Below are 25,218 nucleotides of genomic sequence, written 5' to 3'. Positions count from 1 at the left end.
CCCAAATCAACTTTGGAACAGACGTTGGACGGAGCAAACCTCTATGTGAAAGATCACACAACCGTCATGACACTCTACAGAAAAACACTTCTATGAAAGAAAAATACTAATGACAACATTTATTTGGCAAAACTAAATAAGTAGGATGAAGAGAGTGACTGCTAACGGGCACGAAGTGTCTCCTTGGGGTGAAGAAAACCCTGGAATTAGACAGTGGTGATGGTTTTACAACATTATGAATATACTAAAAACCACTGAACTGTACACTTTAAAGGGGTCGATTTTATGCTGTGCGGATTATATCTCTGTTTTAAAAGATAAATAAATAAGTAAATCTCAAGAAATAAAACAACAGTCAAAAATGAGCGATGACAGTCTGAAACGCAGGCACCATATTTCAGCAGAGCCATTCAGGTCGCTGGGCCCTGGAAGTTAACTGCGACACAGAAGGTAAGGCCAGTGTCCTGGGGGCTTCAGAGTTAACATGTTCTGTACTTTGATTTCAAAAAGACACATAAAGGGCTTCAAACCCTACCCTGAATTTTTATTCTTCTGAGAAGCTGCTTTCTGAAAAATTACCATTGGTTTTCTAAATGCATCCAGACAAAAGCCGGGTAAACACACTGCAGTCCATTACTTTTGGAAGTTGCCAGTCCTTCAGCCTCGTCACCTCACTGGATGGCAAGAGATGAAGGCCCCCAAGTGCACCATGCAGCCTGCATCCACGCGGGATTTCTTTCAGCTGCCTTGAGCTCTTTTGAATGTGGAATGCTTTTAGAGAGAACATCTAAGAGGTCTGTGCGGCTGAGCCATTTTCCTTTTCTTTTAATAAAACAGATAACTTTTTTGGTTTCAATGAACCAATTTCTATAGGATGAACAAATAAAAGCAAAGAACACATCACCTATTTGCAGAGGAAAACCTGTGAGATCACTCAGCCTCTCCACGTCCAAAGCTAACAACCTGCAGGGCTGAAACCCCTTTCCAGATGTGCTTTTTAAAGCAAAAGAAAATAAATGCATATAACAAGGCCAATCCCTAAGGCTGTAACTGTCAGCCATAGCTATTAAAAGTTTACATAAAGCCATGAATGGCTTTGAATGTCACTAAAGAGAAAACAAATTTTTCTCAAAACTAAAAGATAATTGCCAGAAGGGAACATGAGTGGGGTTTCTGGAGTACTGGTAATATTCTGTTTCTTGAATTAGGTGTTGATTGCATGAGTGTGTTCAGTTTGTAACAATTCATCAAGATATAGAATTATAATGTTCACTTTTTTGAACGTGTGCATGTCCATAAAAAGTGAAAATAAAAAATAAAATAAATAAAAGGGGAATAGAGGCGCTGAATGAATAGGAAAGACTTTGTTTCATAACTAAACGAAAACATAAAGTTTAAAAGTAATGATGACGATGATGACGATGATGATGACAACGATGACGACGACGACGACATTGGCGACGACAATGATGAGGACGACGGCGATGTTGACAACGACCACAACATCGGTGACCACCACAGCTAACTCTTAATAATAAAGCATTACAGTGCCAGGCACTGGGCTGAACTTTACACACACTTTATCTTACAATGAGATAATATATTCTTGCATTTCAAGAAAGGGCTGGACGATGTGTGCCCAATAAACATGTCTGTCTGCAACTCAATATCTGCAGGAACTGGTACAACCCAGTATTTGGTTCCACCGTCAATTACTTTTGAGTCTAAATCCCTTATACTGTCAAGAAGGCAAGGACCGCTTCACCCACCCTAATACACACCCACACTCCACGGTTGAACATGGAGCTTGAAAAGAAAGAAACTTCCTGCTGTTTCCCCACTTCCTCTCCTCGGAAAGCTGGGCCAGAAAAACAACCATTTGCAGTCCGAAGCTCCTTCACCATTCCATGCACGCAGGTGGCTGTTCCAGTGGCCTCTTCTAATTCCACAGAAGTTTGGCTCGGCCTGCAATCCTTTAAACACATTTTGGACCAAGGGTCCAAAGGAGGCTTTGCCACGTATTCGAACAAGTAGGAAGCAAAAGAATGATTAGTTTCTTTTTTGCATCCTGAAGACTTTTTAAGATCAAATCCCCATTAATTTAACTTCAGGGGCTAATGAACTTTTGTTATAGTGGCATTATATTATAATAAACTGTCTGCCACTAAAATTTAATTTTTTAAAAACTATTTGCTAGACACTACAGGGTTCTTTACATCCTTCATCTCAAATTAATCCCCAAAATAGCTAACATTGATTGACTGCCTCCTATGTGCTGGGCACCAGTTTAAGCGCTTTACATGTATTAATTCATTTAATGTCATAACAGCCCTATAAGATAAATACTATTATAATTATCCTCATTTTTCAAATTAAGAAATTGAGGCCTGGAAAGGTTGAGAAACTTACCAAAGGGCAGACAACTAGAAGCAGCAGAGTAAAGATCTGACATCAGGCAATTCAGATTCAGTGTGCGAGGCCACAGTCTTACCCGGTGCTCCCCACTGCCCCCCTTACCCCCCCCCCACACACACACACACACACAAGACGAAGCAGATATTATCCCCCTAGCGGAATAGACAATACTGAGTTCAGAGTATATCACTGACTTGTCCGAAGTCAGACAGCTAGTAATGGACGGGCCTGGATTCAAATCCAGATCTACAGAACGTCAAAGTCCACGCCATTTCTACTCGCCTCCCAGCAGACTGGAGTTAGGCTGGAGTTAGCGATACAACAGAGCTGACACCTAGCTTCTCCGCAGTGAACTGAGCGACGAAAGAAAACCCTCTAAGGCACATTCCCCAACACTACCGCTTTCTTCTTCTAAGCTTCAAGATCTTTTGTATAGAAATATTTACTTTTTTTCACAGTTTACATAGTTGTTTTGTGTGTGTTTTTTCACAGTAGAAAGTGGCAAAGAAAAGAGAATGCAGTAACAGGAATATGTTAGCTGTAAGTGACTGCAATACAAAACAAAACCAGGGAAAGCATGTTTTGACTTTATCACCGAAAATGTAGAGTAAGCAGAGCAGCTGAGCCTTCTTACTGTGGGTTATGCACAAAAAAGAGAAGAAAATACTTTCTCATATCTTATTTTACCAAGCATAGTCTTCACTGTGTGATCCAAGTGCTTTGGATGTGTTTGAGCTTCTGGGCCCAAAGCCTAATGTTCTCAAGACAAGTTTTCCTCAAAGTCTGGAGGACAGGGCAGGGATTCTCCCCTTTGGCATGACTGCCATTGGATCATTCTTTGTCATGTGGGATTGTGCTGTGTGGGAATAGAGGACATTCAGCAGCATCCCTGGTCTCTACCCACCAGACACCAGCAGTACCAACATGTCTCCAAAAATTGCCAAAAATCCCCTGGAGGACAAAATCATGCCATGTTGAGAACCCCTGGGACAGGTCTCCAGTTCTAATAACTCAAGTTATTTTTACTTTTGGCCCCTCTCACTTTTATTCTTACATGTATTGTTTCATCTGCTTTATAAACTTTCTTATTTGTTTTGCATATTCAGACAGGGACCACACTTATACTTTTAAATCTCCCACAGCCACAAGTAATTCATTCTGTTTAGAAGGCTAAACAAAATGTCAAAAACCCAGCTGCTCCTTAAACAAACAAAAGAGTGACTTTGAATAAAAGGTATATGGAAGTTCCTTGTACTAGTCTTGTGACTTCTATATAAGTTTGAAATTATATCAACATAAAAAGTTACAAAAGTATTATTTGAAATGTGGGAAATGTCTAACCACTATGCTGTACACCTGAAGCCAATATAAAATAATACTGAATGTCTACTGTAATTGCTAAATAAAAAATGAAATACAATCCTCAACAATAAATTAATATCTAAAAAAAGAAATATGGAAGAAAATATTTGCAAATGTGTCTGATAAGCAGTTAACATCTAGAATATAAAGAACTACTAAAACTCAACAACAAAAAACAAATAACCTGGTTAAAAAATGGACAAAAGATTTGAGTAGTTATTTCTCTAAAGATAATATGCAAATGGCCAATCAGTATATGAAAAGATATTCAACATTATTAACCATTAGATAAATGCAAATCAAAACCACAAGATATGACCTCATACCCATTAGGATAGCTATTATCAAAAAAAAAAAAAAGAAAGAACAAATGTTGGTGAAGTATGGAGGCGCTGGAAGCCTTGTGCACTGTTGGTGGAAGTATGAAATGCTGCAGCCGCTATGGAAAATAGTATGGAAGTTCCTCAAAAAATTAAAAATAGAACTACTGTGTGACCCAGCCATCTCCCTTCTAGGTATGTACCCAAAAGAAGTGAAAGCAGGATCTCAAAGAGATATTTACACTCCCATGTTCACAGCAGCGTTATTCACAATAGCCAAGAGGTGGAAGCACCTAAATATCCATTGACAAACGAATGGATGAACAGTCTGTGGTATGTATGTGCAATAAACTCTTCAGTCTTAAAAGCCATGGAAATCTTATCACATTCTATAACATAAATGCTCTCGAGGACATTTTGATACGTAAAATAAGCCAGTCACAAAAAGACACATACTGAATTATACCACTTCTATGAGGTATCTAAAATAGTCATTCATAGAAACAAAGTCAAATGGTGGTTACAAGAGGATGGGAGTAAGTGGAAATGGGAGTTGTTGTTTTAATAGATACAGAGTTTCAATTTTCCAAGATGAAAAAGTGGAGATCTGTTGCATGAGCATGTGAATACAGTAGCCCCCGCTTATCCACAGGGGATACGTGGATACCTGAACCTGGGGATAGTACTGAAACTTACATATGCTATGTTTTCTCCTGTACATACATAACTAGGATAAAATTTCAGTTATAAATTAGGCACAGAAAGAGATTAACAACAATAGCTAATAAAAAAATAAAACAATCACAATTACTGTAATAAAAGTTATGTGAATGTGCTCTCTCCCTCTCAATATATCTTATTGTTCTGTACCTTTCACTTACAGGAAGCACTTCATGGCTTCCCTTTGGCAGATCTGAATTGGCAGCATCACAACCCCTGCACTTTGGGGCCACCATTAAGTCACATCAGGGTGACTTGAACACAAGCACTGCAATACGTGAAAGTCCATCTGATAACCAGGAGGGCGAGTAAGGGACTAACCTGTGGGAGCACATACAGCGTGGATCCGCCGGACAAGGGGATGAGTCATGTCCAGGAGAGATGGACCTGGACACGCAAGATTTCATCACACTCCTCAGAAGGGCGTGCAATTTAAAACTTATGAATTGTTTATTTCTGGAATTTAATATTTTCAGACAATGGTTTACCATGGTAACTGCAAATGTAGATAACTGAAATCTTGGCTAAAAGAGGACTATTGTGTACCTAACACTACTGAACTGTATATTTAAAAATGGTTAAGATCGTAAATGTTGTTATATGATTTTTACTACAATTAAGAATTTTGTAAAGAAAAAATATTTTGGAAAGTATATGGACTAAATCCTCATTCTAAAAGAAATAGAAAAGACCTTCATAGGGCTACTCTTCTGTGATTCCATGATGAGGTTAATTTGACAAACATTGATGGGGTACCCATTCTGTATTAGGCACCAAGGTAGTACAGTATCTCTGAAAGTAGACATACAATAATTAAATAATAAAAACAGGCGTAAGGCTAACCTAAACATTCATAGCCATAATTTCTACCCAATTTCAGAGAGGTGAAAATGTTTTTCAACACAGATTCAACATTGCCAAAGGAAAATTTAATCTAATGCTTGAAGAAATACGTTTTCATCCTGAGACCTCACCTTTCTCTAGAATGGTGATTAGTGATAATTGCATAGGTGTAAAGGGAAAAAAAACCCACAAAGCAACTTCTGTTTCCCACAGTTGGAGGAGCTGAGAAAGAGGTAGCCAATGGTGACACCTGTTAAGAATTGAGTTACTTGGTCTTCAATATGATTCACGAAGCTTCCCAAAGTAGAAAAATGTCTATTTTGTACCTAAGAATTCTAGAAACTCATGTTGGACGTTTTCTAAAGTGCCATTCCTTTAACTCAAATAATTAGGGTAGAGGAAACAAATATATTTTGATGACATTAGATAAAATAAGATAAAGTTGATCATTTCTATTCCTTTCCAAGTATTCCCACATATCAATAAGCTGTTTTCTGTTCTGTTGCACAACTTATCTGATGTCTCTATTCTTTGACTGAGTACAAACCAAACATGTTTGAATTCCAAATCTCATGTCTACGAATCACTGTTTCTACCCCCAGGCAGCTGAAATTGTTCATTTACAGTTCCCCACTCTTTGATACTTACTAAATACTACGTATAATTTTATTTTGCATGATGATTTTGGCAGGGAAGTTATAGATTGATTTTTTTTTCCAGTTGATCTCTGGGACATGTTCTTTTGTACTTAATATCTGAAAATTGAGGCATGTTTAATGTCCTATAATCCATAACATCCTTAACGAAATAACTGAACCACCTTTTGAGGGGCAGACTGAGTTAAATCTGAGGATGCTGACTTGCTTCCTCTGAAAAGCCAGCCTCGATTCTCAGGATTCCTGCCTTACAACCAGAAATAGAGTTACCTGTCAAACTGATGAAAACCACTTGCGTAAGCTAACTTTCCAAATTTACATACTTAATTTACATTTTCCTTGGTTATTATTTAAAGGGTTTCTGGATGGACTACACATTGCACAAGCCTTAAGAATTGAGGAGAAAAACAAAGAGAATAAATAAATACAAGTAAATGGTATAAATAAATTACTTTATCTCTTCAATTTGATTCCATTTCCATGTACGTGAAACATTTATTACAGATAATCTAAAGTGTTAGAAACAGTGCTAACAGTAATTCAGAAACGACCCCCATAAGAATGCCTTGCCAAACCCAGCCTGCAAAAGACAGTGTGGCAGGGAGGAAAAGGGGGGCTTTGGACTCAGGCAGGCCTGAGACAGAGTCATGCCAGCACTGCCACTTAGCAGGTGAGTAACTAACCCTGGGCACACAGTAGTCTGAGCTTCAGCTTCTCCAGCTGTAAAATGGGGGTAAACAGCTGCCTCAGAAGACCGTGCGGACTCAGTGAGAGAGGATCAACGAAAGCACTGGACACGTTGCAGGAGCTCAGCAATCAGAACGAGCGCAGCCCTTTGTTTCCCACAGATAGAAGTGGTAACAAATGCAGTCATACAACTTGGTGTTTCCTTTTTATTTGTTAAGCATCAGTGTTTCTAGAATTATTGCAAGGCATTGTTATTTTCAGAACACAAGCTTCGGGAACAGCGCACACGCGGTAGGGCTTTAACAAAGGCAGGCAACTCAAGGAAGCTGAACTCCAGTTGAGACGGAAAGTACCTTAAACATGAACGCTAACACCAATGGTTCAATTGCCTGCCACAGACCGTAAGTTCAAACAAGGGAATAATTTAAAGCTGGCACGACCAAGCAAGAATTCATGGAAGAGCTGGAAATAAGGACATGATATAGCTCTGGGGAAGAGGAATGAGAAATCTCTCCGAGAATGGAACAGAGTTAACAAAATGGCAGCAGTGGGCATTTGTATCCATCAGGCATTCAGGGAATGATAGAGACCAATTTTGTTGTGATGTAGAGTTTTGGGTCGGGGGGTGACAGAAGATAAGGCTGAATACGGTAAAGTAGTCAGGGATGCTACCAGGAGAACCCAAAAAAAGCAAATTTCAGAGAAATACGTCATTGTTGGTAGAAATTATAAACCTTTTAAAAAGAAACAACGTACAACCCAGCAAGTTTAGAGGACTCTATCAGAGACATCAGTGAGTGGATTAGAATGGAGAGGGACCAGAAACAAGCGACTAATTAGGAAGCCACTGTCGCAATCTTAGTAGGAGGTAATGAGAGCCTGAATTAGCATGATGGCGGTATGACTATCATGATGGAGACAGAGATGAGAGGCATTATACAAAGTCTCACAGACTTCAGTGAAGAGGGAAGAAACAAAGGTGACATGGTAGTTTCGAGAATGGCAGACTGAGACAACAACAGCGCCATGAGAGGAAGAGACAACTCTGGAGAAGAAATTAATCTAGGGGCACAGGAGGCAAATTTGGTTTCAGACAGGTTGCTAAGGAAGTGACACCCAGAAAGAAAAGATGAAGTCAACACATAACAATGTGGGCTGTGCGTGGGAAGGAGAGCACTCTGCTTAGAAAGGATGGCTGAATCCACGGAAGCTGCAAAAATTCTGTGCAAAGAAACAAAACGGGACCAGCACACTGAATACGGCCCTCTTCAAAACATAGGTTCATGGAAGAAGCGAAACTCTGAAAGAACTCAAAAAAGGACAAAAAAATATATAGATGGTGTCACTAAGACCAAGGAGAGGAGGCTCAAGAAAACGGAGGTGGTCAGGAAAGCCAGAGCCTACAGAAAAATCTAAGAGGATGAGGGCTGAAAACAAGCCATTACACATGGCAAGTGTGAGACCCCCAGAAACCTTCAAAAAACCAGGTCTGAAAAAGTGTCAGACGAGAAGAGGAAATGAGTAAACAGGAAGAAATCAGAAGCAGCGTCTACAGTCTATGCTTTCATAGGCACAGACTGTACTAAGACAAATCTCTTTCAGATTTTTAATTGGATATAAGAACATGTGGTTTTAAGAAAAATCAAAGAATCTGATCATACAAACTGTCTTTAGTGGTCACAGGCCCTAATCTTTCTCTTCTGCTCTCCTTGGTGCATCCGATTTCTGGGCTAACTTGTGCGACCTGTCAACACCTCTTACTTTTCGGCTATGCTTCTCAGCCTCTCTCAGTAAGACAAGATCATGTCTAATCACTCCTGTCCCTTCCACCTCTCTTTGCTTTTTTTTTTTTTTTTTTTCTTCACTCACACCATAGAGACAAGGACAAAGGTCAGATTTTACAAGAAAACCAAGATTTAAAAACCATTCCTCTTCCATTTTTTCAAAGTAGGCCATCTTCCAAAAAAGATACTGAACACCATTAGTCATTAGGAAAATACAAACTAAAACCACATTGAGAAACCTCCACAACTACTAGAATGGCTAAAAGACTGGCAAGGATTTGGAGCAACTAGAACTCTCATACACCACTGACAGAAACGTAAAATAGCACAACCACTTTGGAAACTAGTTCAGCTTTTTTTTTTTTTTTAAAGCTAACATACACTTACCATATGATCAGCCAATCTACTCTTAGGTGTTTACTAAAGAGAAATAAAACCACATGACCATACAAAGCTTTGTACGTGAATGTTCACAGGCAAAAACTGGAAGCAACTCAAATGTCCAACAACACGTAAATGGACGTCTCAATTCGGGTATATGCACACAATAGAATACTAAGCAATAAAAATGAATGAACTATTGGTTGCTGCAGCAACACAGATGAATTTCAAAATGATAATGCTAATTGGGGTGGCGGGAAGCCAGAAAAATAGGGAGTACCTACTGTCAGTTTCCATTTATATAACATTTAAATGGAAATTGACAGTAGGTACTCCCTAAAGTGAAAATTAAATCTATCGTGACAGAAAGCAGACGAATGGTTTCGTAGGAATGGAAGGGGCATTGAAGAAGGACAGAAGAGAAGTACTACAAAGGGGCATGAAGGAACTTGAGGGTGACGGATATGTTCATTACCTTGATGATAGTGATGATTTCACAGGAATATACAAAACTGATCAAACTGTACCCATTAAATATGTGTCGCTTATTGTATGCCTATCATACCGCAGTAAAGCTGTTTTTAAAAAGAACAGTTGGGTCAATTGGCAAAATTTGAATAGGGACTGTGTATCAAAAAAATCCTGTTCTATCACTGTTAAATGTTTGAAGGTGAAGAAAGTGTTTGTCCTAATCTCTAGAACATGAAGTCACCATACAGGCTGCGGATGAAGGCGTCGCTCCGGCAAAGTGGGAACACCAGGTGGGCACCCCCACTATCATTCTATTTTTGAGGGGGGAAAAATTGGCTGTCCTTGTCATCAAACAATTCCCTCTTGGGCAGTATTTCCAAAGTACGTGCTTGCCTGGACTCTTTCATGTTTAAAACTGTTTGCAGTCCCTCATCCTTGGGGGATAAACAATTTCCATCTCTGTGTGGCTCCGTCACCAGAGCGGGGCTGGGGCTGTAACAGGAAGGTATACAGAGGTACAGAGCTGCTCTGGCCACTGTCCTGGCACTTACCAGTGTGATTACTTCATTAGCAGCCATTTGGATCTCATAGATATTAAAAATATAAAGTTCCTTTCCAAGAATTCTTTGCTGCTCAAAGAGTCTCATTCTTCAACTAACCCAGGACCAGACACTTACCATAACAGTTTAGGCCGGAAGGTACCATATCAGATGCCCAGGAGTGTGCCAGGAAAACTGGAAAGGTCAGAATTCCTCATTGGTCTCTCTTCTGAAATCACTGGATAATTAAATTGCCCAGGTTCTCAAGCCATAGTCAAGAAAGAAACAGCAAGTGCAAACCTTTTCTATGTGTTTAGGAGTATAAATTACCATGCTGACAGCCCATCTCTATATTCCCATCTGGTGTCAAAGATATGGCTGGCACTTAGATTAAAAATAAAGTATTCAATATGGCACTCTAAGTAATTTTCTAAAAATGACTTTTAAAATAATCTGAATATATTACTCTTATTCCTAACTTCCAAAAGTCACATTTTTTGTGTGCTTTGTATCTTTAAACTTTTAAGAAATTAAATTTTCTCAAAGTGATCACACAGAGAAATGTACAATATGCACTCTTTAAAAGTTCCTCTCACCACCTGAAAATAAAAATATTCTTCAGTTTCTTATTCTATTATCTTACAGAAGGTACAGTGAAATGGTACCATTCACAAATGTACACAAAGTAGAGACACATTTATATATCATTTAAAACATATAAAGCTATATTTTATATGCATATACTTTACTCTGTACTATAAATTACTTTGGCTATTATACATTTATAACTACATACTCTACAGAATAAGAGGTGCAAAATCACATGCACTGTTCTTTATAGGCAATTTGAGAGAACTTTTGGCCATATGTGATTTTGTCTGTACACCAACTTAGGCCCTAACCCCACTCCATCTGAGACTCTTCCATACGCAGCTGCAGTTCCCTTATGAGACAGGTAGTAGAAATTAGAGCAAGGATTTTCTACAAAGGAACCCCCAGAGCAGGGAAGGACCACCTTCTCCAAATCCGAGAGACGTGCCAGGACGAGACGGCTCCGACCTCCCCGCGCTCCGGAACCAGGGCAGGAATCCCTACGTGCAGCTCATGGGTCCTCCACGACCTGCAGAATCAGTATCCTGTGCAGTCAGATATTGTGCGCCTATAGTCAACACGTCCTAGGACATTCCCATGAGAGGGATCGAGGGATGACAATTTTCCCTCAAAGAAGGAAACACAGTGTTTGTTCTTCTCTTCATGTAATCAACGCCCTTTGGTTTTCAGCATCACGTCTACACTAAGTTATAGTCCATTCTTGTGACGGTTCTCTTTCTGTATTACTATGCTTTGAATATCCTTTTCTGTTTGGCTCTTACCTTACTACCGGTTTTCATCTTTCATTATATCAGTAAAGAAACTTTTGCCCTTTTATTATCCATAAACTGAAGCCATTTCACATTCCCCTCATCTCAAACTTTTAAAATAATCTCAAACACAGGAACATGGTAACACCCACTATCACGATAATTACCGAACATTGTTCTATCCTAGCTAATGCAATGAGGCAAGAAACAAAAACAAAGAGCAAAACTATTTAGAAAGTAGGAAACACAATTACATTATTTGTAAACAATACGATTGCAAATCTTTTTTTAAAAGTAGAGAAAGAATGAATCACTAGAAAAGCTACTACTGAAACTCAATGGGAAGTTTCATCATAAGCACTTCCATAGACAGGCAATAATCAGTCAGGAAAACATGATGAAAAGGTGCCCTGATAATCAACGTATAGCACAGCGCATCCTCACGCACAGAATTTACTGCAGTGCATTCACCTGGCCTCCAGGAAAATCTGAAGACGTTAGCCCCTCCCCTCTCCCGGAATCCTACCTCGACCACTGTCAGGTTGGCCCCGTCCAAAATGTGTACAAAAATTCTGAACCTCCCAGGAATCTCTTCTCTTCAGCCTAAGGTAGAGTCGAATATCTTAAAACAAAATAATAAAACTTATGACATCTACTAATTAAGGAACTAAAATCCTACTTGATTTAACCAATGAATTCATTGTTTAAAGTAAATAGTAAACTAGAAATGGATAGCCAACAAACGAACTTTGTGATACGTTCACATTCATCAGTAGCATTAACTGTACTGAACACTGTCGTATATTAGAGAAAAGGAAATCACCTTGTCGTTTTCCAAGCACTCAGGCCCCTCCATGTTGCTAGTTTACAAAGAACAAAGAGAAAACCTGAGTTAGAAAAGTATCTGCTAATGGTTTCTTAAGACTTGATGGCACCCTAAAATACCAAATTTAAATCTCAGCTCCCAGGTAGTCATCCCTAAGCCAACCCAAAAATAAGATGGTTCACCCTTTTTTAAAGTCTTCTAAAGCTAACTTTTCCCCATGTCAGTGTTATATGCTTTTATAGCAACACTGTCCAATATGGTTGCGAACGTGCAGACAAGAAATGTTCCGGGCCACTGTGTCTGAGCCCCATTCCCACCTGTGTGGCTCATCCAACAACCATTCCCACTTCCCTTTCTTCCGAGCTAACAAAACTCTAGTTTTGTTCACCTTCCTAGACTGTCATGAATTCCAGGGGAGGCTGAGCTCCTCCCCACACCCAGGGTGAACTATGTTGGTGAGAGTATTTTCACGGCCAACTCACTGATTTAGGCACGGACACAATTCTGGCCTGGAAGATGTGAGGGATAGTTTCTAGGAAGGTTTTCCTCAGGCTTTAAGGACAGTTTCTTTCTCGTGTCTTTGCATGTAGTTCCATAAAGACTTGAGGTCATCAAGCTGCCAGATGTACCGGCCTTGGAAACACCCACTTCTAGGGCCTTTATGTGAGATAATAAATGTCACTAGTGTGGAAGCTGCTTCCATGTGAGTTTTCTGTTCCTTGCAACCAAACACTTCCAATTAATGCACCACCTAAGTGTCCAGCTAGAATTTACTCCACCAATTCTGGAAGAAGACATTTCCTTTATTGCCAAAAATAGCTCTTTACAAAGAGGAGCTATCATTCATCATCTGAAAACTATTCTCTCTTTGGTAGAAATTGCCTTGAATCTCCTTGTTTTGAGACGAGTGCATCGCCCATAAATTTGATGTACTTATGTAATATGAAGAGTGTAGGGAGGAGATTTTTGATTACCGTAATCCTCCTGATTTACAACTGGCAACAACCTAATCCTAGATAGAGTATGTCTGCTGAGGCCAGATTAAGAGAAATAAGCTTTAAACCAAAGGGACCTAGTTCACATATAAAGATGAATTTCCTGAAAGAAATGATTATAGAGAAAAAAATTCTCCAAGGACAATGTGGAATCTCCTCGATGAAAGTCTTTAAAAATAGATTATTCATGTAGCTGTGACCCATTAGGCACTATATTTGGATTATATGACAATTCAAGATCCCTGCCGGGCCTACATAAAGAGAAAATTAATCTTCTTTCTAAACAGAAATTTAGAAAAACATCTAAGTGTTAAAAGAGAAGTAAAAAACTTCTTAATCCCACACTCTGGGACAGTCATATTTGTCACAAACCAGTTGTTATAGCAAACTCATCCAATTATTCGAGGGTGGAAAAATGTAAACAGTATGACCAAAAATCCTACTATAGCTCAGTTTCCATAAAATCCTGACTGTGTCAGTAAGAGACTTATTTGGCCAGAAAATGTACAGTGACTAATCTAACTGTAAGTTAATTTATTTGATTAAAAAGAGAAATGAAAGCACTCACTAGATTTTTTAAAAATAGTATATATTTATCAGAATAAAACAGTTTCTGCCCTATGGCAATTCTATAACTAAGAGAATGAATTTTAAGTGGTTTTAAATTAAAAACTTTACCGTCCAAGAGCAGTGCCGAATATAGACTATCTTATTAAAAATACAATTTGATATATTTAAGATTTATTACTACAGGGCATTAAATCCCAACTCACATTTATAATGTTCAAAACCTGGAATGTTAACGTGGAAAAGCAAATGCAAATAAGTGTTCACTTCTCCAGGGACGTCGTGAGGTTGGCTGACATGGTGCGCAGTGGATAACCGGTCTGTGGTGTCGCAACCAGGACACATAGATTATCTGTCAGCGGCTCACACGGAGCAGAACAAGGAGGGCAACAGCGATCGATGGCACGGTAAGGAATGTGTCTCAGAAATAAAGTCTATTGCTATGGAACCTTTCACTTGAGCACAATTAGAGAAAGGCGCCCTTTCAAGACCCGGCTTGGGGAGCCGTTCTCCCGCACACACGTGAACGTGGTGTCTCTCTCTGGTATCGTACAACGCACATCCTGCACCGTTACACGCAGTGGCCTCAAACTAACCTCAGGAACCCTGTGCCCAGAGCAGACAGGAACTCCCTGGTCTTCCAGGAATGGAGGAAAGTAAGTCTCATTCTTACCAGACTGAACTACCAAAGGCCTCCCTCACTCTAGAAAAGTTGGAGGCAGCTAAGGCTCCATTATGTTGCGACCTATTCTCACTAAACAAAGAAAGGGGGGAAATTCTCCAGAGAGATCAAGTAATCAAAATCTACAGATTTGTTTCTTAGATGTACAGTATTATGTCTTCACTTTTTAAGCACAGTTTTTCATAGCACAGACTTCAACTTTATTGAAAGGATATCAATTTATCAGTATGCATGATTTTTCTCTACATGAATGTTTACTTAAAATGCTCCGTATTTGTCAAGGAAGGGCGTAAAACTATATAAGAAAGCTATAAATGGTAGTATAGTGCTATTAAGTATTTTTAAATGATGGCTTCCTTTGTTTATTTAAACTTTGCTTTTGAATATTTATATTGAAAACAGAGTATAACTAGCCATCACCAAAGCTTGGGCTTGACTTAAGAGAATAATATATTAAGTAGTCTTCTGGAATGGAAACACAAGATTAGCATCTACTCAACTAAACATACCAACTCCAGTATTATAAACAAACGAGAAAATAATGTGTTGCTATTTAAAAATATCAATCATTTTAGTATTAAAACAGTATTTGGTAATCCAAAAAAAGGAAAAACAGTGCTTCGGTATAAAAAGAAATTACGCAAACACATATGCACCCCTACATACTTATCCTAAAGTCAAGCTCCTGGTACTTTAAAGTAAAATAAAACATAAATCATTATTGTTTATTATGAATGGTTATGTTAGTGCCACTGCAACTTCTATGCAAGCCTTTCATGATCCAACAGGCAAAAATGTTAGAGATTCTCTGTAGTGCAGTAGAAAGTCTGCCAGCAAAGAAGGGGTTTGAATGTGAGTCACCACCTGCTCTGCCTTCTGACCCCAATTTTTTTTTGTTAACTGCAGGACTTTCTTAGGTAATTAAAATATCTTCCTACCAAGGTTTCCAGCACAGTTTTCCAGAACAGCACCACGTGTCACAGGGATACAACCCAAGTCCTACCGAGCAACATGAGAAGACCAGGCTGTGTTCACCAGTGCTCTCCATACGTCATTGACCAAATTATGAGGTTTGTAGAGCTTCAAGCAGAAACAGACAGCACAGGCTTTGCAGACGGACACCTCCAGGTCTGGATCCTGGTTTCAAATCCTAGTTTCACCACCTATGAGCCATGACAGACCTTGGATAAACTACTTAACCTCTTACTGCCTTAATTTCTACATATATAAAATGGAGATACTATAGGATCACCTCAAAACCTGTTGTGATAACTAAAATTTGATAATATATATAAAGTGTTTTGAACACTGTCTGGCATATTATTCATATTCAATAAATGTCAGCCATTATTATCATTATTATCATGATCAATAATGGTGGTTTCTTTATTTCTTGTCTGATCGAGAAATCCTGCTTCTGGAAATCCACCCTAGAGAAATAATCCAAATTACAATAGAAGCACAAAAATACTCATTACAATGTTATTTACAATGGTGAAAAGTTAGAGGAACAGAAATGTATACCAAAGAAAGCAATCAAGTAACTTATCAAATATCCATTCAGTAAACTATTACTCCACCACTAAAAACACATTAGAAATACAATAAAGAATTATGCAACAAAGTGACTATGTGTTTATAGGATTATACAAAGTGAAAAAGCCAAGATTTAAAACCATATGCACTTCATTATAATGATATAAAATTACTTAAAATGCATGTAAAAAGAGATGAGCAAGTAATACCCCAAAATCGTAATAGAAGATGTGACAGGATAATGAGATTTGGAGTGTTTTGTTTTTTCTTTTCTATATTATCTATCAAGTAGTCATATTACTTTTATAATTTTAAAATTAATTTATTTTTAAATATTTTAATTTGCTGCATATTTAATATTCATTAAATAGAATTATTAAAATGGTAATAAAGTTAAACCAGAAAAATATATTACTGAAGTGGTTAAAGATCAAAATAGAAATGAGGAATAAAACAAATGCTTCAAATATGAAAACTCAAACTGAGTCTCTAATAAATTATGTGCCTCTCTTTAAACTGGACAGAGCCCAGGGACCACTTAGATCTGAAACTGAATGATATATATATATTTTTTATTTTAAAATCAGTGTCAGGGAAATCATTTATGAGAAATGAAGACACTGTGCTGTTTTTCAGTCTTGGAAACGCTATACCTTGTAACAATCCCTAAATTACTCCTGGTAACAAAGTAAAATAGTAATAAATGCCTTTCCACTTGGATAAATCAAACATTACATACAATGTATATTTGTATTGTTTTAAAATGTGTCCATTTAGATAAAGTATGACAGAAATAATACTTTACAAATTGGGGAACCAAAGGGTCAACAAACATTTTATGAATCCCAGGAAATGTCTAAATATGAAGGAGAAAGGAAACACATGCATAGCCAAACTCACTCTTGTCCAAATTTGCTTTTCCATTCACCTGCTTTGGTTCAGGTTGCTGCTGCCACCCTGGGAAGCCTGGCAGCGGTCTTACCACTTCAGAGGGTCTCCGATTCATCCTTTCCTCTCTTTCAGCCGTGGCCCATACCCTCGGGTTTCATCTTCACTGCTTTGGCCCAGGCTCCCAATTGACCTCTCCCCGTTTCTATCTTGTTCATTCACACCAATCCTCCATGTAGATCAGAGGAACGGGATTACTGAAGCATGGATCTTATGCTCAAAAACACAGTTATCCTCCACTGCCCACGGCACACGGCCCAGGCTCCCAGTGTGGCTTCCAACGTCAGGGCTCACAACGCTCCAGAAGCATCTCTCGCTCCTCACCTGGCTGTTTGGGAAACTCCAGGCCAAGGCTCCTCGCCTGTGGGTCCCAGCACACTGCTGTATCTTGTCATTGTAAGTATGGCACAATTTGTGACCAGCAATGGCTCAAATATCAAAATGTGTGAATTATTTACTTTTTAAATTAAGCTAGAAAGGACTCGGGTTTATTCCTACAACATCTTCTCATTTACCGGCATCAGAAGTGGGGATGGGGTTTCTGTTAGAACATTATGAAGTGCCCACAACTCTGGGTTCCCTGTGGAGGTGTGTCACACTGTCACGTGAGGCACAGTGGGAAGCCATCCCCAACCAGACTTCCTCAAGGAGTGGCATTACCACAGGTATCTTCCACCTGCAAAGGGAGCATGCGACCTGCCTCGCTTCAAGTTATGGCCAACAAGAACATTTTAAAAGCCCCGTTTTTGCTCATAAAAAGCAAGGGGAGGGAGACCGAGGGATTCTAGAGGCAACCAGAGACTAGGAGAGGAAGGTTTTAAGAATCACTCTCCTCCATGCAGACGGACACAACTTCTAGTAAGTTGGAGGCCCAGAATTCACTGTACGCATTTTCCATAGCAGTGAAATAAAGTTCCTTTTTAAAATAAATATACTTAACTTTTTTTTTAAAAAAAAAAGTCAATCTAAAAAGCAATATTAAGTATATAAAAACACAAAGGGTACTCACATACAGAAAAAACAATGAGTGGGTTTCTAGAATGACAACAGCTGGGGAAAGTCACCTCTAAACAAAGGGGGCTGCCAGCCTTTCTTCCAACTGTATCTGCATTTTACTTCCTCTGTGCCGTTTTCCACTTTTCTTCCACCTGTAATGTCATCTTTTCATCCTCCCTCCACCCAATCTCTGTCTACTGAAATGCTAGGATATATTCAAATGTCAGTTCCTCTTCAATATTATCCAAGGTTCCCCAAGCTCCCTTAGTCAGACCATCAACTTCCTGTAGGTGGTCCAACTGCTTCTGGTAGCTCTGCTGTATTTTTAAAAAGCTCATCTCTCCCAGTAGATGGAATGCTCCCTGCGAGCAGAGAATGCACTGATTCGTCTTTGGGTGTCAGAGAGAGCATGACACTGTTTTCCACCTGTGGGGAATGGGAGGGGATTCCCATTCCCTATACAGAAAACGTTGGTTTAATTTAACTGAATTTCTGAAAAAATCTGTTAAGAAGATGCACCAAGGTCAAAAGCCAGAATCCTACATTCATCTACAAAAAGGTTCCTAAACACAGGATAGGGGGACTTATTAAGGGAAAAGTGTTCCTCCTTTTTTGTCAGAAATGTTAATATGCCATTTTAAACCAAAATAATGTGAGTTTTCTCTTAAACCATAGGTATTTGTCCACACTAAACCCACAGGCCTCTTGTACGTCAGTAATATGGGAGCCCAACATTTACTAAGAGCAGCTGTAATGTCTGAAAAGCAGATCATCCATGTGCCGTTCATAATTTATCTGCTCAGAACTATATCTTATTTCAGAAAGGATCCAATGAAACTTACACAAATACATATACCACGGCAAGATAAAATGACATATGTAAGAGGAGAACGAGAGAAAAGGGACAAAGCAACACTACATGTAGGATAGATAAGCTGTCCTAGAAGTGAAGTCCATGTGCCCAATTAATGTGTTCTGTAAAATTATGCACATTTGTTAGAGGTAGGTCAGAGGTTTGATTTCTAACACTTCCAGCAGCCAACACAGGATGATTGAATCAGTTACATGATTCAGCATCCTTAAGATAAAAACAAAAAGCTATCATAAGAGAACGCTCTTGGTCCTCATAAAGAGAATATATAACCTAACAAAGTCCTCGATGACATCCTTGCAGTCAATTTGCCAAGAGAACTTTGGAAGACTATCCTGCATAACAACCGTCACAAATGACAGCACATAACTCAATACATGCAAATGATGGAGAGCAAGGTGATTGGGCCACATACGCAAACCCCTGAGGATCTAAATTTATCTGAAACAGATTTTATTCTATCTAGACTAACTTAGAAGGTTCATACATCCACTTATCTTTGAAATTATAAACAAAACTTGATTCTCCTGTCCCTTTTTCTGAGGGATACGTCTGTAGTTTCACAACATCCTCGAACAGAAGCATTACTCAAGAAAAGTACAGAACCACTTACTGATCTAAAGACCTGACCATATAGATCCTTCAGGCAATCCATGCAGTTTCTCTTCTGAGCTTCTGAAAATTGCTGAGCCTCAAAACTGTAGCCCCTGACAAGCATCTGAAGTATAGCTGCTCTCTGATGTGAAGTGTGGAACTCTAAGCTCAACCACTGGTCAAGCCATGTCAATTGTGTGATACAATAATGTATGACCTTTAATACAGTCATGTCCAAAAGCATATGGAGCACATACCAATCTGTTCTTCCAGATAGGTTTCAGCCGTGAACACTGACAAAATTGTTTCAAAGGATTGGTGGTATTTCTTCTAGATAATATAAAAAATGAAATAAAAAACACTTTTGCTTATGGATAAAAATTACACATAAGCGCCCACCCAAAAAAAACAACATTTTCCTACATAAACATTATGTTTCAATTTTTAAAATAATCTTTCCACGTCAGTGGATACAATCTGAATTTTTTTTAACCTTTTTGTTTTTTTTAATCTTTTGTTGTACAGCAAAACAATCACTGTCATAGCTTGAGAGAGAGAGAGAGAGAGAGGTCTACCCATAGTATTGGGGTTAGAATATCCCAGGGCCCGAGGGCATCAGTGCGGAAGCTGGCCTGTGGGACCACTGAGGCAAGGCTCTTTAAGATCCTGTCCATGTCACAGCCATCCAGAATCTGGTCCTTGGCACAAGTCCAAAGACAACTTTGTCAAAAATATACAGTTGAACAGACTCAAGAGAATTAACTCATGCTAACCTAACTCCTAAGAGGCTGACGTGAAAATTAGAAACCAATTTATTACTTAATCACGGAGAGTATTCCTTCTCACTAATCAAAAAATTTGTACCTGAAGCCAGGATGCTGCTTTCCTTACGCTAGGATACCTGGAATCCTGATTTAATAATCAGTTCACCAGAAGTTAGAACAAAGAGAGGTAGAGAGTTTGGGGATACCTAACGAATTCCCCAGATTCAACATATACCTTTCTAGTGATCAAAGCGTCACATGTAGCATCTCTCTCAGATATTGTTGCCCTAATACTGCAGACTTCTTGGCCTCTAAACTTTCTTCTTCCACATCCTTCTCTCTAAGTGTTTCTCTAGATCAGGTATAATACAGCTGATGAGGGTGCAGCTTACATGCACTATTATTACTGTTATTCCTATTTTTCAGTTTAAAAACTCCCACGTAAAGTTGCTTAAGCAACTTGCCCAAGGTCACAGTTAGCATAAGGCAGAGAGAACAGAGATTCAGAGTCAGATCTCAAGCCAAAGCCTATGCTTTAACCTTGCAGTAAATGAAAGCTTCCAGGGGTCTTTCTCAGGTCTCCCACCTCCCAGTCTGATTTAAATACCCCTCCTCAGCGTTTCCATATCACCCTAAGCACACCATGACTGTAATTTTCAGCGTGCAGGTCCATCTCTCACACTACACTGAAACTTTTTGAGTATGGGAATCATGTCTCATTCTCCTTTGCATTCCTAGTGTGTTATCTATCTAGGTAAATACGCAAGCTAATTTATCCAGTGATTTAATAGAAAGACCACCAAACTGAAGGCCTTGAACTAGCCATGTATTCTTAAGAAGGCCACAACTTCTCCAGCTATCAGTAAACATCTCATGTAAAAAAATGGGATAAAATGGATACACAAGGTGGCTTAGGTCCCTTCTGAATCTAAAAAGCACTACCACTGTAGATGGGCCCTGGTTTTTTTAATAAACTACCTTCAGAGTTTGAATTATTAGAAATAAAAGTCAACTCTTTATCTTCTGTAGCATCCTACAAACAGCATATATATAAATAATAGAGAATCTTTTAAAAAGCTTCCTCTTTTCTGAAAAAACAGAACTATCATCTCTACCAAAAGCAAACACTGGCACCCTCCTCTGGTGAATGTTAAAGGAGTTAAACAACACAGAAGACAAGAATTAGATGTGGTGGGATTTTCTTTGAATGAAAGAAAAACAAGTGAAAAATTACCTAATATTATGTTATTATAGCATTCTCAATAGCAGCTAAATAACTCCTTCTTATAATTCCTTATTTTGCCCTAAAACAAAGCCAAAATTATGAACTAACTACATACGTTATGAGGTAACAGACAGAAAAATGATTCTATTTTTAAGGGCACAGACAATATTATTTTGCTAACAACAGGCTTTTTAATGAAAGGCACAACGAAAAGCATTTCATAGTTTCGCTAACAATGATCATCTTCTCTATTGTTTAAAAATTTAATGAAAAGCCCTACACATGTAAAATGCTTCTAGTTCAATAAAAGTATTTATCCTGTCTCTTTGCTGAATGGAATATTTACCAGAAGACAGTACTAGAAATTTTTCAACCTGAAATCTATTTGGGTCTGCAACTTTCAGGTTTTACAGTATCAACTTCAAAGAAAATTTAAAATACCCATGCAGAATTAAAACGTGCCAATACAGCACACCCAGACAAGCATAAGCCAAAGTTTCACAACGTTAACATTACATCCAGATGTTTAAATTAGAAATAAAACTGTGCTTTCTAACACCAGGAGCAGATTATCACCTGCCAACAACTTTAATATAAAAATATATCAGCTTTATTAAATGACTTATAACAATCTAGGAACATAAGATGAAAATATAAACATTCTGACTCAAGCCAAGAAAACAAATCAGTCCTTACGTTGGCAACCTTGTAATTCAGGTATATATTTAGCCAAGCACACAGCATCTCTTCCGTTAATTAATTTCACATCTTTCACCTACCCTGTGACCAAGGAGAAAGGAATCCACAAAACACAAGAGGCTACAAATTTACAACCAGTGAAAACTTCATTTTGAAAGACAGAGCAGAGAAAGGGCTGGAGTGAATGGAAAATAGCAAAAACTGATTTCAGTGCTACCAAATAAATTTTCCAACTAAGCGTGTCATTCCTGGCAAAGTTGGTTCTACAAGGCAGGTGGATACAGTGTCTTAGGAAGAGTAGCAAAGTGGTAGGTGAAGTGACTTTGTATAAAAGACAGAATGCAGATAACCAGTGTAAAGCTTTCTCAATATTCATTCACCCCAAACAAATGCCAAAAAGCAAGCAAAGCTTGAAAGAGAATGGCATCCCCACCCAGAGACCAGAAGGGCCAAGAAGAGAGTTGGGGGAAAAGTTGCGGGGGGAACACCGGGCTGTGGGGGAAGGCGGGCAGGGGGAATATAAGTAAGAAAGTATGGGGGGTGGGGGAGGAGTATGCAGCAATGAAACTGCAACCCGCCAAAATGAGAGAGATGAAGTTGCTGGCTTTGTGCTCTTTGGAGCTCGGCGCTGGAGCCACATTTGCCACTCACCTGGCCTAGGCGGATGCCCAAGGACCAGAGCCAATCCTCGCCCGGACCTCCAGGAAATCGGAGCACCGGTGCGCAACCGGAGTGCCGCAACCGGTCTTCTAATCTCACCTCTTGCTCCCACAAGAACCTCAAATGAAGGAGTTTAGAAGCCGGGAGACGTCTGCGCCGCACGCCGACCAGGGCGCAGGGGCGAGATCTGGGCACCGCGGCTCTGCAGGCATCGCCCCCTCTGCAAAGGCCAGCGCCATCTCCGGCCCCGCGCCGCGGTCCAGCTCAAAGCAGGCGGCCAGCGAGGCACTGCTGTCCACTGGAACGACTGCGCTTGCAAAGTTAGTGGAGTTGGGAAGACGCGCGGGGCGGCCCCTCGGGTTCCCCCTCGGGGCCAAGGGGACGGGAAGGAGTCGCAGCTTCCTTCATCCTCACTAAGCCCTCAATGACTCGGCGCTGCATTTTGTGTCTCTTTTCCTTAATGAGAATCAAAGGTAGTGTCTTCCGTCTTTGTGCCTAGCTCGGTCTCAAACCCTAAAACCGGCGCTGGGACGCCGGGCCAAAGTTCACTTTAGAAACTATTCACTCTCCCGGCATAACTAGCACAGTCGTTTGCTGGGTTCTGGCCTTGGGAAACCTCATCAATTATGAGGCACGAAATAAGCGATGGATGACCCTGTCTCCCACAGAACGGACCCTCCGTCCCAAGAGGTCTGGATCCAGCACTGTTTATGGCAACTTGGAAGTCGTGGCTTTGTCCAGCCGGGCACAGGTCATCACCACGCCCCTCGCACCCAGTCCTACCCCGGCGCGCACACAAGGTCCTGTTGTTTACACCCCCCCCCACACACACACACACACACACACAGCCCTGGAGAATTCCTACCTCGCCCCCGTGCCCGTCGAAGATCCCGAAGATGGACGGGTGAGTCTTGTTGGGCAGGTCCGTAAGAACTTGGAATCGGTCCTCCATGTGGTCTCTCCGGCCCTGGATGGAATACACCGCCACGTTGTGGCTCTTGAACTCCCACGTCTTGGAAAACTCGGCCTCCAGAACGTCGAGCCCCCCGAGCCGATCGTTCTGCATGATCTCAGCGACCTTGCCCTTCACCATCTTCACGGCGTCCCGGCTGGACTTGACGATGGTCTTCACCTCGTCCGTGTGGAAGAAGTAACTCCACAGCGCCAAGCTGATGCACAGCAGGAAGAGCGTCTCGGGTCTCAGCAAGAAGTAGCGCATGATGCGACCCAGCAGAGACAGCAAAGTCATTGTATCCTCTATCATTTATTATCGCTGGAGCCCGAACACCAGCAGCGACGCGCGCCCCGAAGGCTTGCGGGGTCCCGGAGCACTGCAGGGACGGCGCGCAGAGAGGAAGGCAGAGCAGCAGCCGAGCTGGGGGGAGGAGGCTCGCGGAGCCGGGCAGGAGGCGGTGGAGCAGTCTGCGAACAGAGGCAGTTTCCCTTTTGTCTCCGGGCCTCGGCGACCTAGAGGCCCGCGCCCTGCGCACCCGCGCCGGTGCCCGCCGCCTCCGCTCCCTGCGCCCCTTTGTGAGGCGGCGGCGGCGGCGGCCGAGACGGCGGCGGTAAGCAGCAGCAGCGGCAGCGGCAGCTGGTGCCTCGGCTGGGCGACAGGAATCTAGTTAAAGTTGCCGGGTGGGTCTGCGGCGGTGAGGGGAAGAGTTCGAGGGCGCTGGCGCCCACGCGGCCTCTCCGCGGGTGTCCCCTCGCGGCTCCGAGGAGCGATCAGCAGGTGAGGAGGCGCCGGGCGCGACAGCCCGGCGGGCAAGGGATGCAGGTCCTTCGGTCGCCGCTGCTGCAGGGGAGCGCACAGCCGGCCGAGTGTTCCGATTCCTTCAGACACCCAGGGGGAAGGGCCCAAGAGAATAAAGTTTTGCGGGAGCTTGAGCAGGGGTGGGGGTAAGCGGAGCCCAGCGACGCAGCACAGTCGGCGCCGAGCCGCAGGCAGCCGGCCGGGCTCTGCCTGCCTCTCCCTAGCACCTCCCGGTTCAGCTCGTCTCGGCTCGGCTCGCGCGCTCCCTCCGAGCCTCCAGACTCGCGCTCACCCCGCCCCGCCCCGCGCGCGCTCGCCCCGCCCCGCCCCGCCCCGCCCCGCCCCTTGAGCCGAGACTCCAGGCCGCGAGGTGCTCAGGTCGAGCTGTCAAAGGCTGAGGCAGCTCGGCAGCCGCTGGCGCGCTTGCAGCCCCGGGTGGTGCAGGCGAGGCAAAGGGGAGGAAAGGGGCGCGTCCGCTGCCTAGCTCCAGTGGATGGTCGTTCCTCCTCCTGTGCGCACTCCCAGGACAAAGTAATCTTGACCTGATGGTCTGAACGTTGGTT

General features: G+C 41.1%; 1 protein-coding gene across 2 annotated transcripts in view; it reads right to left on the bottom strand.

Annotated features, from left to right (window-relative positions):
• PPM1L (protein phosphatase, Mg2+/Mn2+ dependent 1L) overlaps positions 1 to 24,961 on the bottom strand; it is a 255,406-nt gene extending 230,445 nt beyond the window's left edge. The window contains exon 1 of one of the 2 annotated variants that reach the window (XM_019731941.3): positions 23,768 to 24,961. In XM_019731941.3, the coding sequence (XP_019587500.1) occupies positions 23,768 to 24,166 (399 nt within the window). In that variant the 5' untranslated portion in view covers positions 24,167 to 24,961. Of the gene's footprint in view, positions 1 to 23,001; positions 23,024 to 23,767 lie in introns of those variants that run through there. The other variant, XM_088794430.1, reaches the window with a different exon arrangement.
• Between the last annotated feature and the right edge of the window lie 257 nt (positions 24,962 to 25,218).

The sequence above is a fragment of the Rhinolophus sinicus genome, chromosome 17 (assembly GCF_057876585.1).
Source record: "Rhinolophus sinicus isolate RSI-liver-muscle chromosome 17, RSI-T2T, whole genome shotgun sequence".
NCBI lineage: Eukaryota > Metazoa > Chordata > Mammalia > Chiroptera > Rhinolophidae > Rhinolophus > Rhinolophus sinicus.
Note: the sequence above shows the minus strand (reverse complement) of the source record. Positions and strands in the feature narration are given on the sequence as shown.